This window comes from Leptonychotes weddellii, chromosome 4, assembly GCF_054177405.1.
Source record: "Leptonychotes weddellii isolate Sample4059 chromosome 4, ASM5417740v2, whole genome shotgun sequence".
Taxonomy (NCBI): Eukaryota; Metazoa; Chordata; class Mammalia; order Carnivora; family Phocidae; genus Leptonychotes; species Leptonychotes weddellii.
Genome location: NC_138372.1, coordinates 83,438,937 through 83,452,821, shown reverse-complemented (window position 1 = coordinate 83,452,821; position 13,885 = coordinate 83,438,937). Strand labels below are relative to the sequence as shown.

The window sequence follows — 13,885 nt, the reverse complement described above, 5'->3', positions numbered from 1 at the left end:
AAAAAAAAAAAAAAAGAAGGGGTCATACACTGTCCAGGGCCTGGCATTTCAGGAAGTGTTTCTGGTGTATGCTGTGTGCACTCTGCTATTGTGTTTTGGCTGCTCTTTTCCACAGGTCAGTCCTCTGCAGAGGTCCTCCTTCCTTGCAGTGGGGAGTGTTTGGACTTTTAACTAGGTGTGCTTTGATTTGTTTGTTAAGATATGTCTAAAAAGGGGCAAAAAAGTCCTGATGCAAGGCAAGAGAAAAGGAAAAGGAACAACAAACAGACAAACAAAAAAGTATAAGCCTGAGTCCAAAGATAAAAAAAGAAGGAAAAAAGAAAAGAAAAAAGCCTGATCCAAAAAATGAGAAAAGGAAACAAATAAACAAACCAACAAATGAACAAAAAACTATGAGCCTGATTCCAAAGAAAAAAAGAAAAAAGGAAAAGAAAAAATAAAAAACCAGTTCCACCAGAACTGAAGCTGAGACTTTGGAGCACTCTGTGATCGGTAGACCTGGTACATGAGGGGGGCCTGTGTTGGTCTTCTGAGGGAGGGGCCCGCTGCTCTGTCTCACAGTCAGAACTTCCCTTGTAAAGATGCCCTTGCCAGGCGCAGGGGGCCAGGATTTGGTGTAAGGGACTCCAGCCTCCACTGGAGGTGTTGTGTTTCTCTCTGAAGTCTGACAGGGTGTGCGTGTGGGGGTGGAAGATGGTGTCACCCCGCCCTCTCATCTCCAGGGAGGGGTACTCACAGCCTCCCTGTTTAGGCAGCCCTCACAGAAAAGAGAATAATCTCCTTTCCTCTGCTGCAGGCTTTCATCAGATCCATGCCCTCAATCTGTCTGTGGCTGGCTGTGGGCACGCCTGGCACCACAGTTCTTGTATGTTTTATCTTTGGCCCATGGCTGGGTTTCAAAATTCCGTATTTTAAAGGGCACGGCAAGGTGTGGACCTGTTCCCTCCCCTGGAGAAGAGCCTCACAGCATTGCGCCTGGCACTGTTCAGTACCAGAAAAGCAGTTGCCTAGGCTGCACAGGTGGCTGGAGTCTATGGTGATGCACAGGGAAAAGCTATGACCAGATTATCAGCCCTCTGCCTGCACCTCTGTCCCCTGCTGTTGAACTGCTGCTCTGTGGTGCCTGGTGGGCCTTTTGTCCTTGGAGAGGCAAAAACCCTCTTCCAGGGGCCCCTGGGTGGCTCAGTCAATTGGCTTCTGCCTTTGGCTCGGGTTGTGATTTGGGGGTCCTGGGATCGAGCCCCATGTCAGGCTCCCTGCTCGGCGGGGAGCCTGCTTTTCCCTCTCCTCCCTGCTCCTGCTCTTTGTTGCTGTTTCTATCTCTCTCTCAAATGAATAAAAAAAAAATCTTAAAAAAAAAACCCTCTTCCAAATGTACTCTGGGAAGGGGAGCTTTCTCTCCCAGTGTCACGCAGGGGATTCCCACACCACGACGTCTTGCACAGACCCTCCCGCTACTCTCTCCCTCCCTCCCCAACTTTGTTCCAAGAAAAGTGCTCCCTCTTCTCTGTGGCACCGCAGCTTTTTTCTCCCCCAATTCATGGCTCTGAAACTCACATCTGCCATGTTCTCTCCCTCCAATTGTGCAGATTGTTTTCTTAATCCTCAGATTGATTTCCTAGGTGTTCAAAATGATTTGATGTTGAGCTAGCTGTGTTCCAGGGAGGAGGAAGCCCAGGGTCCCCCTACTACTCCACCATCCTAAGTCCTCCTAGAAATTTAAGTATTTTCTCTCATTTAGTTAATAGAGTGTGAGGTCTCTGATGGCAAAGATTATGTATCTTAGTATCTTTCTTCTCTCAAGGCAATTGGCATTCATTGTTTACCTCTGGTAAATACCTACTTATAAATTCAGAATTATGTGGAATGACGTGGTTATTGACTCTAGTATTGCACAAGTTAAAAAATCACAAATGTTCTTAGCCTTGTATCTGTGACTGAAAAACTAAGACAATAATTAATATGTGTGAAATGTGCCAATGTTAGCATGCTACAGGGTTTACTTGCAATATGTCTCTGCAATGAGTTTCTTCTTTCTTGTAGGACATTTTTAAAGCTGGAGATACCAATGAGGATTCAAGATTGGACTTTGGAGAATTTTTGCAGTACCTTAAAGACCACGAGAAAAAAATGAGGCTGGCATTTAATAGTCTGGACAAAAATAATGATGGTGTGTGTTTGTGTTTTATTACAATTAGCTTAACACGAATAATAATTGTCAGTACTAAAGGACATTGTTTTATCAGTCTTTAACTTCCTCGTACCATCAGAGATTCAGTTATTTCTATTGCATGTCTAGTAGTAATTTTTTCTTTTGGAGAATATTATATAAACTATATTTATTAGTGTTAAAGTTTTTGTGTGGTTACTATATTTTTAAATATTTAATTTATTTATTTGAGAGAGAGAGCACAAACAAGGAAGGGGCAGAGGGAGAGGGAGAAGCAGAATCCCCGCTGAGCAGGGAGCCTGATGCAGGGCTCCATCCCAGGACCTCGGGATCACGACCCGAGCTGAAGGCAGACACTTAACTGACTGAGTCACCCAGGCGCCCCTGGTTACTATTTTTTTAATAAAATAATTTGTCCTCTGAATTTAAAGCTTCTTGGCTTAGGGAGTAGGTCTCTCCACTCTTTTTTTTTTTTTAATTTTTTTTTGAAGATTTTATTTATTTGACAGAAAGAGACACAGTGAGAGAGGGAACACAAGCAGGGGGAGTGGGAGAGGGAGAAGCAGGCTTCCCACCGAGCAGGGAGCCTGATGCAGGGCTTGATCCCAGGACTCTGGGATCATGACCTGAGCTGAAGGCAGACGCTTAACGACTGAGCCACCCAGGCGCCCCAAGGCCTCTCCACTCTTTTGCAATGTATGAGCTGAAAGTATCATGGTAATTTAAAAAAATGCCATTGTTTACTTGCTGATTTTGAAAATATTTTGGTTGCAGAAAAGTTAGATAACACAAAGATCTTAAAAGAAAGTAAAAGTTACTTGTAACCCTGCTGTCTGGAGATCAGGTTTAACATTTTAATATATTTTTATAGTTTCTTCTAGACTTTTTATTTCTTTCTTGGTTTCTCTTTCTCTCTCTTTTTTTAAGCATACACTTTTTTTTTTTAAGATTTTTAAAAATTTATTTATTTGACAGAGAGATAGCACAAGTAGGCAGAGCGGCAGGCAGAGGGAAAGGGAGAAGCAGGCTCTCTGCTGAGCAGGGAGCCCAATGCGGGGCTCGATCCCAGTACCCTGGGATCATGACCTGAGCCGAATGCAGCCGCTTAACCGACTGAGCCACCCAGGCACCCCAGCATACACTTTTTAAAAAAAGATTTTATTTATTAGAGAGAGAGAGAGCACAAGCAGGGGGAGCAGCAGGCAGAGGGAGAGGGAGAAGCGGGCTCCCTGCCGAGCAAGGAGCCCCATGTGGGGCTTGATCCCAGGACTCTGGGATCATGACCTGAGCCTAAGACAGATGCTTAACTGACTGAGCCACCCAGGCATCCCTCTTTCTCTCTTTAAATGAAATTGTAGTCACACTACATATAGTTTGATGTCCTACTTTTTTCTTTTAATGTTATAATGTAAGCATTTTCATTTCATTTAATATTCTTCACATAGTTTTTAATGACTCTGAAATATTCCATTTATGAGTAGACTTATCTAATCATTCCTGTATTTTAAGACATTTGGGATGTTTCCAAATTTGTACTCTTATACATAGTGTTGTGATAAATATCCATACTGATTTACAGAGGAAAGGTGCACTTTGTCACAAACCCTTAAATCATAAAGACTGTAGGTAAAAGTAGAATACCATTTCTGCATCCATATGTGGCTAATCAACCATGGGTAATTAGAACCTAATTACACCCTATTTAAGGAACACATGGATTTTTAAGTTTTCAGAAATTTAGTTGTTGTTAATTGAAAAATTCTAAGTGTACCAGAGAAGCTATTTAAAGGATTGTACTGATTGATTCTTGGGTAAAACAAAATGTATCCTGAATGTCACAGGCTTTAGTGACCTGTGATACCCAAATTGCAGTGCTTCAAGCTTCCATTCACTTTTTCAGAGAGAAGTTTAGGACTTTCTGGGTCCTGCTATTGAAATAGTGCCCAGGGTGCCTGGGTGGCTCAGTTGGTTAAGCGACTGCCTTCAGCTCAGGTCATGATCCTGGAGTCCCAGGATCGAGTCCCGTATCGGGCTCCCTGCTCAGTGGGGGGTCTGCTTCTCCCTCTGACCCTCCCCCTCTCATGCTCTCTCTGTGCCTCATTCTTTCTCTCTCAAATAAATAAATAAAATCTTTAAAAAAAAAAAAAGAAAGAAATAGTGCCCAGAAGCTTTAGAGGTACTACTTACTAATGTCTTTCAATTAGAACTGGTCCTCAATTGCTGCTGATCTTTTCCCAATAGTTCTGCTCTTGTGCTATTCTGGAATTTCACCTGTTACTGGTGGTTACCACCGTGATCAACATTTGTAAGCTGAAAATCCACTGTGTCAGATAATCAATGAAATCAGATAACTAGTAAAAACATAATGCTATTATTGTCTCTGGTAAAGCTGCAAATCAGTGCTTGTAGCTCTTGGTAATAAAGAGAATACTTTTGCTGAGGCAAGGTGGAAATCCGAAAGTAATACAGTGATTAGCAATATAGATCTTTTCATTTCTGCCTTGACTAGTCAAGCTGGAATATCACAGTTCAGTCCTCAAAGTCCTGTGGAGGTACCATTCTGGTAGAGCTACTGTCCAAATTCCCATGGGCTTCATTTGTTCTGAGCTGTGACAGTTGGTATGAAGCTCTACTCTTGGCACCAGGGCTCCTGCCCACCTGGACTGCAGAGCTTAGGCTCTAGCAGAGGTGCGAGGTCTGATCGGGCTGCCTGCTTTCTGTGTCATCACTGTTGTTGCTTCAGTGACCACTTTTGTGTAGAGCTCAGCCAATTTACTTTCACCAGCATGCTTTTTGTGGGTGGAAAAGGGAATACATCCTCTGGTATGGGTTGAATTGTGTGCACCCTAGAAGAGATTCATTGAGCCTCCCATACCTCAGACTGTGACCTTATTTGGAAATAGGTCTTTACAGAAGTAATCATGTTAAAATGACACCATTAGGGTAATGCCCAATATCTAATATGACTGGTGTCATATAAAGGGGAAACTTGGACACAGAGGCAGATACGCACAGAGGAACATGATGTGAAGTGGCTATTTGGTGTGATGGGATCAGGAATGGGGTGATGCATCAACAAGCCAAGGAACAACTGCGGCTACCAGAAGCTCAGAGAGAAGCACAGAACAGATCCTTCCCTGGCATCTTCAGAGGGAGCATGGCCCTGCTGACACCTTGATTTCAGACTTCTGGTCTCCAGAACTGTGAGACCATAAATTCCTTTTGTTCTAAGCTACCAGATTATGGTACTTAGTTATGCAGCCATAGGAAACTCCTCCCCACTGTTATGCTTAATCAAGTGTCTGATAATACCAGAATATTCGGGGCCTCAACGTATAAGCTTTCTCAATTCATATGAACGTGCAGTCACTTTCTTCCAGAGTGTCCAAGTGCTTCCAGATTGGCTGGGCTAGGGTAGTTTCTTGTATCAGGTGTGTGTCTTTGACCCTGGAGCCAACATTTCCTTCTGAATTCTATTACTGGACCTGGCTCACTGGATCTGGCTCACTTCCTCTGCTTTTCCTTCCTGACATCATTGTTCCTGTTGGGACTCTCCCAGCTCATCACACATTATATTTGTTAAAAATTAATAGTATGCAGAATTCAATTTTAACCACCTGCTTTCTGTCCCCCAGGAGGCTTTCCAGGCCTTATGCCAATCACTGGAGACAAGAGGATGCACGTGGGCTGGTGTACTATCAAACTCACTGGCAGGACGTGCGCAAGCCCTGATGTGATCTGATCTATTTAACTTCTCTCACTAAGTAGTATCTGAGCTCCTGCTCCTGTTCAGCCAAAGTGTCCATGGAATGCGGTTATAATGATGTGAATGAAGTAATTATTGAATTCTTTTTTAGATGGAGTTTTTTGGGGATTGGAGAAACAGTAGGAAAAGAACTAACATTTATTGGATTTTATTTTCTATATCTTATTTTTGTCTCATACAAGTCATTATAGCAGCTGCATTTTACAGATGAGAACACTGAGGCTAAGGAAGGTTAAACATTTTGATTTCCATTGGCTCTCCCAGTGAGCCACATCTCCCAGGATGTATGCCTTTGTGTTAGCCTTGTGAACCACACAGGCCTGGGCTTGGCCATTTTGACTTACTTCAGGCGTTAGGGCATTAGCAAGGCTTAATAAGTACTGGCATATTGGAGCTTGTCCTCGTGGAATACTCTTTCTTAACATCCTGAGCCACCAGAAAAGAGATCTAGTTACCCAACGGGAGAGATTGCTCATTTAGTTCTCAATTGTTCTACATTTCCATCTGAGGTAACAGACATGAGTGAAGCCATCTTGGATTTCCGACGGTAGTTGAACAAACCTTCAAATGAATGAATTCACAAGAGTGGCTCAGGCAAGACCAGCACAAGAACCAGTGAGTTGAGTCAAGTTCAGATTGCATACCCATAATCAAAGACATCTTTTTTAAAACACTAAATTTTGGGATAGTTTGTTACTTAGCAATAAATTGCTGGTACAGGGATGGAATATTTTGCATTTCTCCCTGGTTTGCAATGCTGGAATGGTTGTGGTCCTCCTCTCTATCCATCTAACAACTGTTATTCTGTTGAATTCATTTCAAGTCTATATTCTCAGTGAAAGCTAGCTGCATATAATTAAAGACAATTTTGAATCTCCTTTTCAGTTCATAGGCCTTGATAATATTCTGGATCTCATTACCTAATTTTTTTCTACATCTAAGCTTGGATTTTTAGCTTCCTTCAGGTAAAAATTACTCGATGTATTTTAGTTCAATGAAGCAAACAGTTTTTGAGCACTATATGTGAACTATTGCACTTGGAACTGTGTTAACAAAGGTCTTCAGAAGTAAACAATTTTGGGTGAATTAAGAATAAACATACACAAGACGGACTATGATAGTTACTGTAGAAGCGATATAGGGAGAGCTTAATTGTGCCCAGGGACAGTTTAGATTTGTGCTGGATCAATACATAAACAGAATTGAAAAGAAAGGGTTTCTTGAGGGACACCTGGGTGGCTCAGTCAGTTGAGCATCCTACTCTTGGTTTCGGCCCAGGTCATGATCTTAGGGTTGTGGGATCAAACCCTGTGTTGGGCTCTGTGCTCAGTGGGGAGTCTGCTTGAGTTTCTCTCTCTCTGCCCCTCCCCCAGCTCGCAGGGCCATTCTCTCTCAAATAAATAAATAAATAAATAAATAAATAAATAAATAAATAAATCTTAAAAAAAAAAGAATGAAGGGGTTTCTTGAGCAGAGAGATCGTAGTTTGAACAAAGGCAGAATTAGGAAATTGTCAGTCAGGGTCAGAACTTGTTTATATAGCATTTCAGGTTTAGCTCTAACTTAGTATTTTGGGGGGAAGATTTCATTGACATATAACATATATAGCAATGTGCATAAATTCTAAGTAAAAGCTCCATGAATTTTCCTGAGGCAAACATACAACAAGGAAATAGCATCCAGATTAAGAAGCAGAATATTACTAGCATCTCAGGAGTGTCCCTTTTTGTCCCATCCAAATCACCACCACCCTCCAAAGTAGCTACTAACCTGCTTTCTAGTACCGTATGTAAGTTCTCAATCAATTTTATTAAACAAGTAAGTGTACCTCACTCATACTGTACCTTTTGCTGAAATGCTTTTTTTGTTTCTTTGGTGGTCTCTTGTTTATCCTTTATAGTACTTCATTTGTGACTTTTGTTTTTAATTCTTATTTATCCCTGCATTGCTTTTTATTCATAACTCTTCTATAACACATAGTTAGCACAGTGCAATATATTTTTAAAATAAGTAGTTCATCCATACAAGCTAGTAAGCTCTTCAGGGGTTGTTTTATTAATCTCCGGCTTCTTTCACATTTAACATAGTGATTTTAATAGTATACTTTCAAAAAATTTTTTAAGTTATTGAATTAATGAGTATAGTGTTTGAGAATTGTAATGGGATGTAAAGCAGAGGATTCAGTTTCCCCAATTGAAGAAAAGTTTGATTTTTGGGCTAAGGAATAGACCAATGAATTCTACCCTGTGGAACTTGGAACACTAGGGGCCTTGGAGTGATCACAAAGAATCTGAAATTCTGTGTGTGAATACTGGGCTTTGTCTATAGGGTAAATCAGTATGTCTCATACATATGTATACTATTTATAAATGTATGCAGATGCAGCTATAGTTCATAAAATACGAAATAAAGATGTGACTGAATTTATAGTAGTTTTTTGATGTTATAGATTGTACAGCTAGGTGACATTAAGTTGATTTTTTTAACATGAAAATGTCCTCATATTTTAAAAGATGAGTAGCCTCAATTCTTTGTTTTACATGGTGGTGCGGGTGAGGGGGCATCAAAGATTTTTTTGGACTTGGAGAGCAGCATGATGAGTTAAATGTTTTAGAGTTTGAGGAGCATATGGAATACTTAATTTCTCCTTCACAACATTCAGCAATTTGAGATTGAGATGCATAGTAGGCTTGTATTAAATATATCAGTTGACTCGAGTTATTTAACATGGGATATGGTTGTGTTAAAAAGAGTTTGTGTTCTATTATATTTTAAGTATGCTATTTCTTTACAAACTTACCTTATAAAATGTTGAGTGGCCTTATTTTCATGCCCCTGAATCAGATCTTCAGAGTTAGCTTTTTAATTTTTTCCAAGTAGGTACAATAATCTAGATCTGTTGTAGATCTAAAATCTCTTATCGGAAACCCTTAGGGTAAAATGTGTTTAGAAATTTAGAATTTGGGTTTTAGAAAAGCAACAGAGTGCGTGTATGATATATTATGTAATACTCCAGGTGGGGTTTGGGGCATCACCATGCAATTATAAACGTGAATATTTCTTCAGTGAAACAAATGAATAACCACACAAAATCAGATAAATAATTGGCTACCAAATGAGTTTTGGTGCCAAATTTACAAAAAGTCTTTTAGTTTTCAGCGCTTTTAGCCTTTGTGTTGTGAATATAGGATTATAGGTCTAAAAAACATGGACTTTTTAAAGATTATTGCATTCTAAGTATATTTTGCCTTGTTATCTTTTCAGATAATTTAATTTGACATTTTTTCACTTTTTAAAGGAATAATAGAAACTTCAGAAATAATTGCTGCTTTGAAATCACTGGGTATAAATATTTCTGAAGCTCAGTCAAAAAAAATTCTACAAAGGTCAGTCCTTATCCTTATTTTTGATAGTTTTTATTTTTATTTAATATTCCATGGTAGAAATTAATTGCTATGGGTGTAGCCCCTTCCTCCCTGCCTGCCTCCCTCCTTTCCTGCCTGCGTGCCTTTCTTTTTAGGTTTGATAATATTAGCTTTTATTGACAGTGTTATAAGAAAGATCCCTAAGAAATTTATTGAATTGTGAGAATGCTATTGACTAAATCATAAAGTGTTCACATGTTACAAAGTCCCTAGAATAAAATTCTGCCTGCTTTAGTTTAAAGAATAGGTATAATTCTCTTAAGCAATTGATTTAAAAAAATTTAATTTTTAATTTTTTTGACATACAAAAACTGTACATAACTAATATATGCAACTTGTTGAGTTTGGAGGTAAGTATACACCTAGGAAATCATTACCACAATCTATGCCATAAACATATCCATCCCTTCCAAAAGTTTCCTCCCACCGTCTTATTTATAACTATTTTTTTTGTGATAAGAATACTTTTTTATAGTTAAAACTTAAATTTATTTCTTTTTTATTGAGGTATAATTGACATATAACATTAGTTTCAGGTGTACAATGTAATGTTCTGATATTTGTAAATATTGTGAAATGATCATCACAGTAAGTCTAGTTAACATCTGTTACCATATGTAATTAAATTTTTTTTTCTTGTGATGAGAACTTTTAAGATTTACTCTCATCAGCTTTCAAAAATATGCAGCACAGTATTATTAACTATAGTTACCATGCTGTACATTACATTCCCATGACTTACTTTATAACTGAAGTTTGTACCTTTCAACCTCTCTCACCCATTTCACTCATCCCCTAAACCTCCACCTCTGGCAACCACCCACCAATCTGTTCTATCTATGAGCTCTTTGTTTTTTTAAAGATTTCACTTACAGGTGCGATCATACGGTATTTGTCTTTCTCTGTCCGACTTATTTCACTTAGCAAAATGCCCTCAAGGTCTATCTATGTTCTCTCAAATGTCTAGATTTCCTTTTGTTATGGCTGAATAATATTCCACTGCGCACACACACACATACCACATTTTCTTTATCCATTCATCCATTGGTAGACCCTTAGGTTGTCTCCATGTAAGAACAATTAACATAAGATCTACTGTCTTAGCAACTTTTAAAATACTCAACAGAGTATTCTTAGTACTTATTCTTAGAGTATTTGTTGTAAATGTTATAAGCACTATTTTTGTTTTAAATTTCAGCATTGATAGTGATGGAACAATGACAGTAGACTGGGATGAATGGAAGTACTACTTTTTACTTCATCCTGCAACAAATATTGATGAAATTGCTCGTTTCTGGAAGCATTCTACTGTAAGATTGCTTTGTATTTTAATCTATTTTTATTTTGTCACAGTGTCATAGCTGTTATTATGATTACATAACCTCTATAATACTTCCAGCTTCAGTGGCTAAAATAACAATATTCTCTCCTTATAATGTTCTAATTGAGCAACGAGTATTAGTATTAAATGTACAAACATAGCTACTACAATTTCTTTGTTTACTAAAACCTAGAACTTAAAGTATATACTCATCTACTGAAAGGGCCTACTTTTTGTTGAGAATAAATTACTCTAATATAGTTAACTGTCCTAGGAAAGTGGAAAAATAATATACTTTTCTTTTTTCACAGATTATATCAGAGATGATATACTCACTTAGCTTTCTGTCATGGGAAATGTAAAGTCAAAGATTAAGATTCAAAATTTCAGAATCAGAAAGGATCAAATATATAATCTACCTGTTCTTTTTATGTAAGGACTTGACTCAGAGTTGTGAGGAACAAATGAGGTTTTTTAATCAAAAACTTGTTTTTTCTTTTTTAGATCTCGATGCAGGGGGTTAAGTTAATCATTTATTCATGGCATACTATTTGCATCCTCCTCTTCATAGACAATATAGGGGAGGACAAAGAGCATAGGCTTCAGAGTCAGATGTCTAGGGTTGAATTTCACTTCTGCCACCCACTAGCTTTATAATCCCTCTGTGCCTCAGTTTTCTCAGTTACATACTGGGGATAATAATGGTAAGAGTTTTGAGAATTAAATTAATACATTAGTTAGTGAATTTAGAAAAGGGCTGGGCAGGTAATATATGTCTTCAATAAATGTTACTTATTATGATAGGCACTTATATTAATATGTGTAGTCTGTGTCTTGGATATGTATATATTCTTAGGAATCATGTAGTGTTTCGTGTGTGTGTGTGTGTGTATTTAATTTACATGGGTAGTATTCTGCTAAAGTCCACAACTGATTTCTTGCTTTGTTCACTTGGTGTTATGATTTTAAGATTTGTCCTTGTTGTTATGCATTCATCTAGTTTATTGCTTCTAACCACTACATGGTATGCATTTAACACATCTTCTTTATCCATTTCCCTAGTAATAGACATCTAGATCTTCTCCAACTTCATCCAAAAAACAAAAAAAAACAAAAACAAACAAACAAACAAAAAAACTTTCCTCTTTTGTACCTTAGAGAATTTCACCTGGATTTCTGAGTCAAAACGAATATGCATTTGCAATTTTACAGAGGTTATCCAGTCTTAATTCTATGAAAGATAGACATGTTATTTCCCAAATGACTTTCTATACCAGCTTACATTGCCACCAGCAATGCATGAATATTGCTTGGTATTATCCAATTTTCTAATATTTTCCACTCTGTTGGGTATAGAGTGGTATCTTGTCTTAATGGGCATTTCTAACTTGTCTTCATAGAAATACTAGAGATTCACATGTTCTTGTCTACAAATTGTCTATTTTTATCTTTGTCTATTTTTTCAAGATTTTTTGAGGCAGAATTGACATACAACATTGTGTAAGTTAAGGTGTACAACATGATATCTGATACACGTATGTATTGTGAAATGATTGTCACATTTCCCTCCATAACCCTCACATAATTACCATTTCTTTTTTGTGGTGAGAACGTTTAAGATTTACTCTCTTAGCAACTTTCAGGTATATAATACATTATTAACTGTAATCACCATGCTGTTGTACATTTGGTCCCCAGAACTTATTCACCTCATAACCAGAGGTTTTTGTCCTTAGACCAACATCTTCCCATTTCCCTCATTTCCCAGCTCTTGGCAACCACCATTCTACTCTGTTTCTATGAATTTGCCTTTTTTTAGATTCCATATTTAAGTGATACTGTACAGTGTTTTTCTTTCTCTGTTTGACTTATTTCATTTAGCATAATGTCCTTGAGGTCCATCCATATTGTTGCAAATAGCAGGATTTTCTTCTTTCTAATGGCTGAATAATAAACCATTGTGTATATATACTGCATCTTCTTTATTTATTCATCTACAGGTGGACACTTAGATTGTTTCCATTACTTGGTTTTTGTGAATAATGCTGCAACGAACCTGGAGGTACAGATATCTTTTTGAGATCCCGATTTCTTTTTTTTAAATGCTTTATTCGAGGGAGGGAGAATGAGAGAGAGAGAGAGAGAGTGAGAGAGAGCGCACACTTAGGTGAGCACGGGGAGGGACAGAGGGAGAGGGAAACAAGCAGATTCCATGCTGAGCAGGGAGCCAGACTTTGGGCTCAATCCCAGGACCTTGAGATCACGACTTGAGCAGAAATCAAGAGTCAGACGCTTAACCAACTGAGCCACCCAGGCGCCCCTGAGATCCTGATTTCATTTCCTTTGGCTTTATACCAAGAAGTGGAATTTCTGGATATGACAGTTCTTTTTTAATATTTTGAGGAACCTCATACTGATTTCCATAGTGGTTATACCAATTAAATTCCCACCAACAATGCAGAAGGGTTCCTTCCCTTCTCTCTCCATCCTTACTAACACTTGTTATCTCTTGTTTTGTAGGTAGTTGCTATTCTAACAAGAGGTAATATCATTGTGATTTTGATTTGCATTTCCCTGTTGATTAGTAATGTGGACCATCTTTTCATATACATGTTGGCCATTTGTATGTCTTTTTTTTTGAGAAATACCTGTTTTGTTGTTTTGCCCATTTTTTTCATTAGATTGGTTTTTTTGTTGTTGTTATTGAGTTGTATGAGACCCTTATATATTTTGCATATTAACCCCAAATCAGATATATGGTTTGTAGGTATTTTCTGCTGTTCTGTAGGTTGCCTTTTTTCATATTGCTGATTGTTTCTTTTACTGTGTAGAAGCTTTTAAGTTTGATGTAGACCTACTTATTAATTTTTCCTTTTGTTTTCTTTTTAGAAAGAGAGAGAGAGAGCAAGAGGCAGGGGAAGGGCAGAGGGAGAGAGAGCATTTTAAACAGGTTCCACACTCAGTGTGGAGCCCTGATTTGGGGCTCCATCTCATGACCCTGAGATCATGACTTGAGCTGAAATCAAGAGTTGGATGCTTACAAATACTTTTTGCTCTTGCTAATTATGCTCTTGGTGTCATATACAAAAGGTCATTGCCAAGACCCATATGAAGCAGCTTTTTCCTTGTTTATTTTAAGGATTTTTACAGGTTCAGATCTTATGTTTAAGTTTTTAATCCATTTTGAGTTAATTTTTCTGAGT

General features: G+C 38.2%; 1 protein-coding gene across 1 annotated transcript in view; it reads left to right on the top strand.

Annotated features, from left to right (window-relative positions):
- Nucleotides 1-13,576, top strand: part of LOC102743327 (mitochondrial adenyl nucleotide antiporter SLC25A24) — a 25,236-nt gene extending 11,660 nt beyond the window's left edge. The window contains exons 2-4 of the mRNA XM_006744993.2: nt 2,044-2,170; nt 9,235-9,322; nt 10,560-13,576. Of these exons, the coding sequence (XP_006745056.2) occupies nt 2,044-2,170; nt 9,235-9,322; nt 10,560-10,722 (378 nt within the window). The 3' untranslated portion in view covers nt 10,723-13,576. The remainder of the gene's footprint in view (nt 1-2,043; nt 2,171-9,234; nt 9,323-10,559) is intronic.
- Nucleotides 13,577-13,885: the final 309 nt, after the last annotated feature.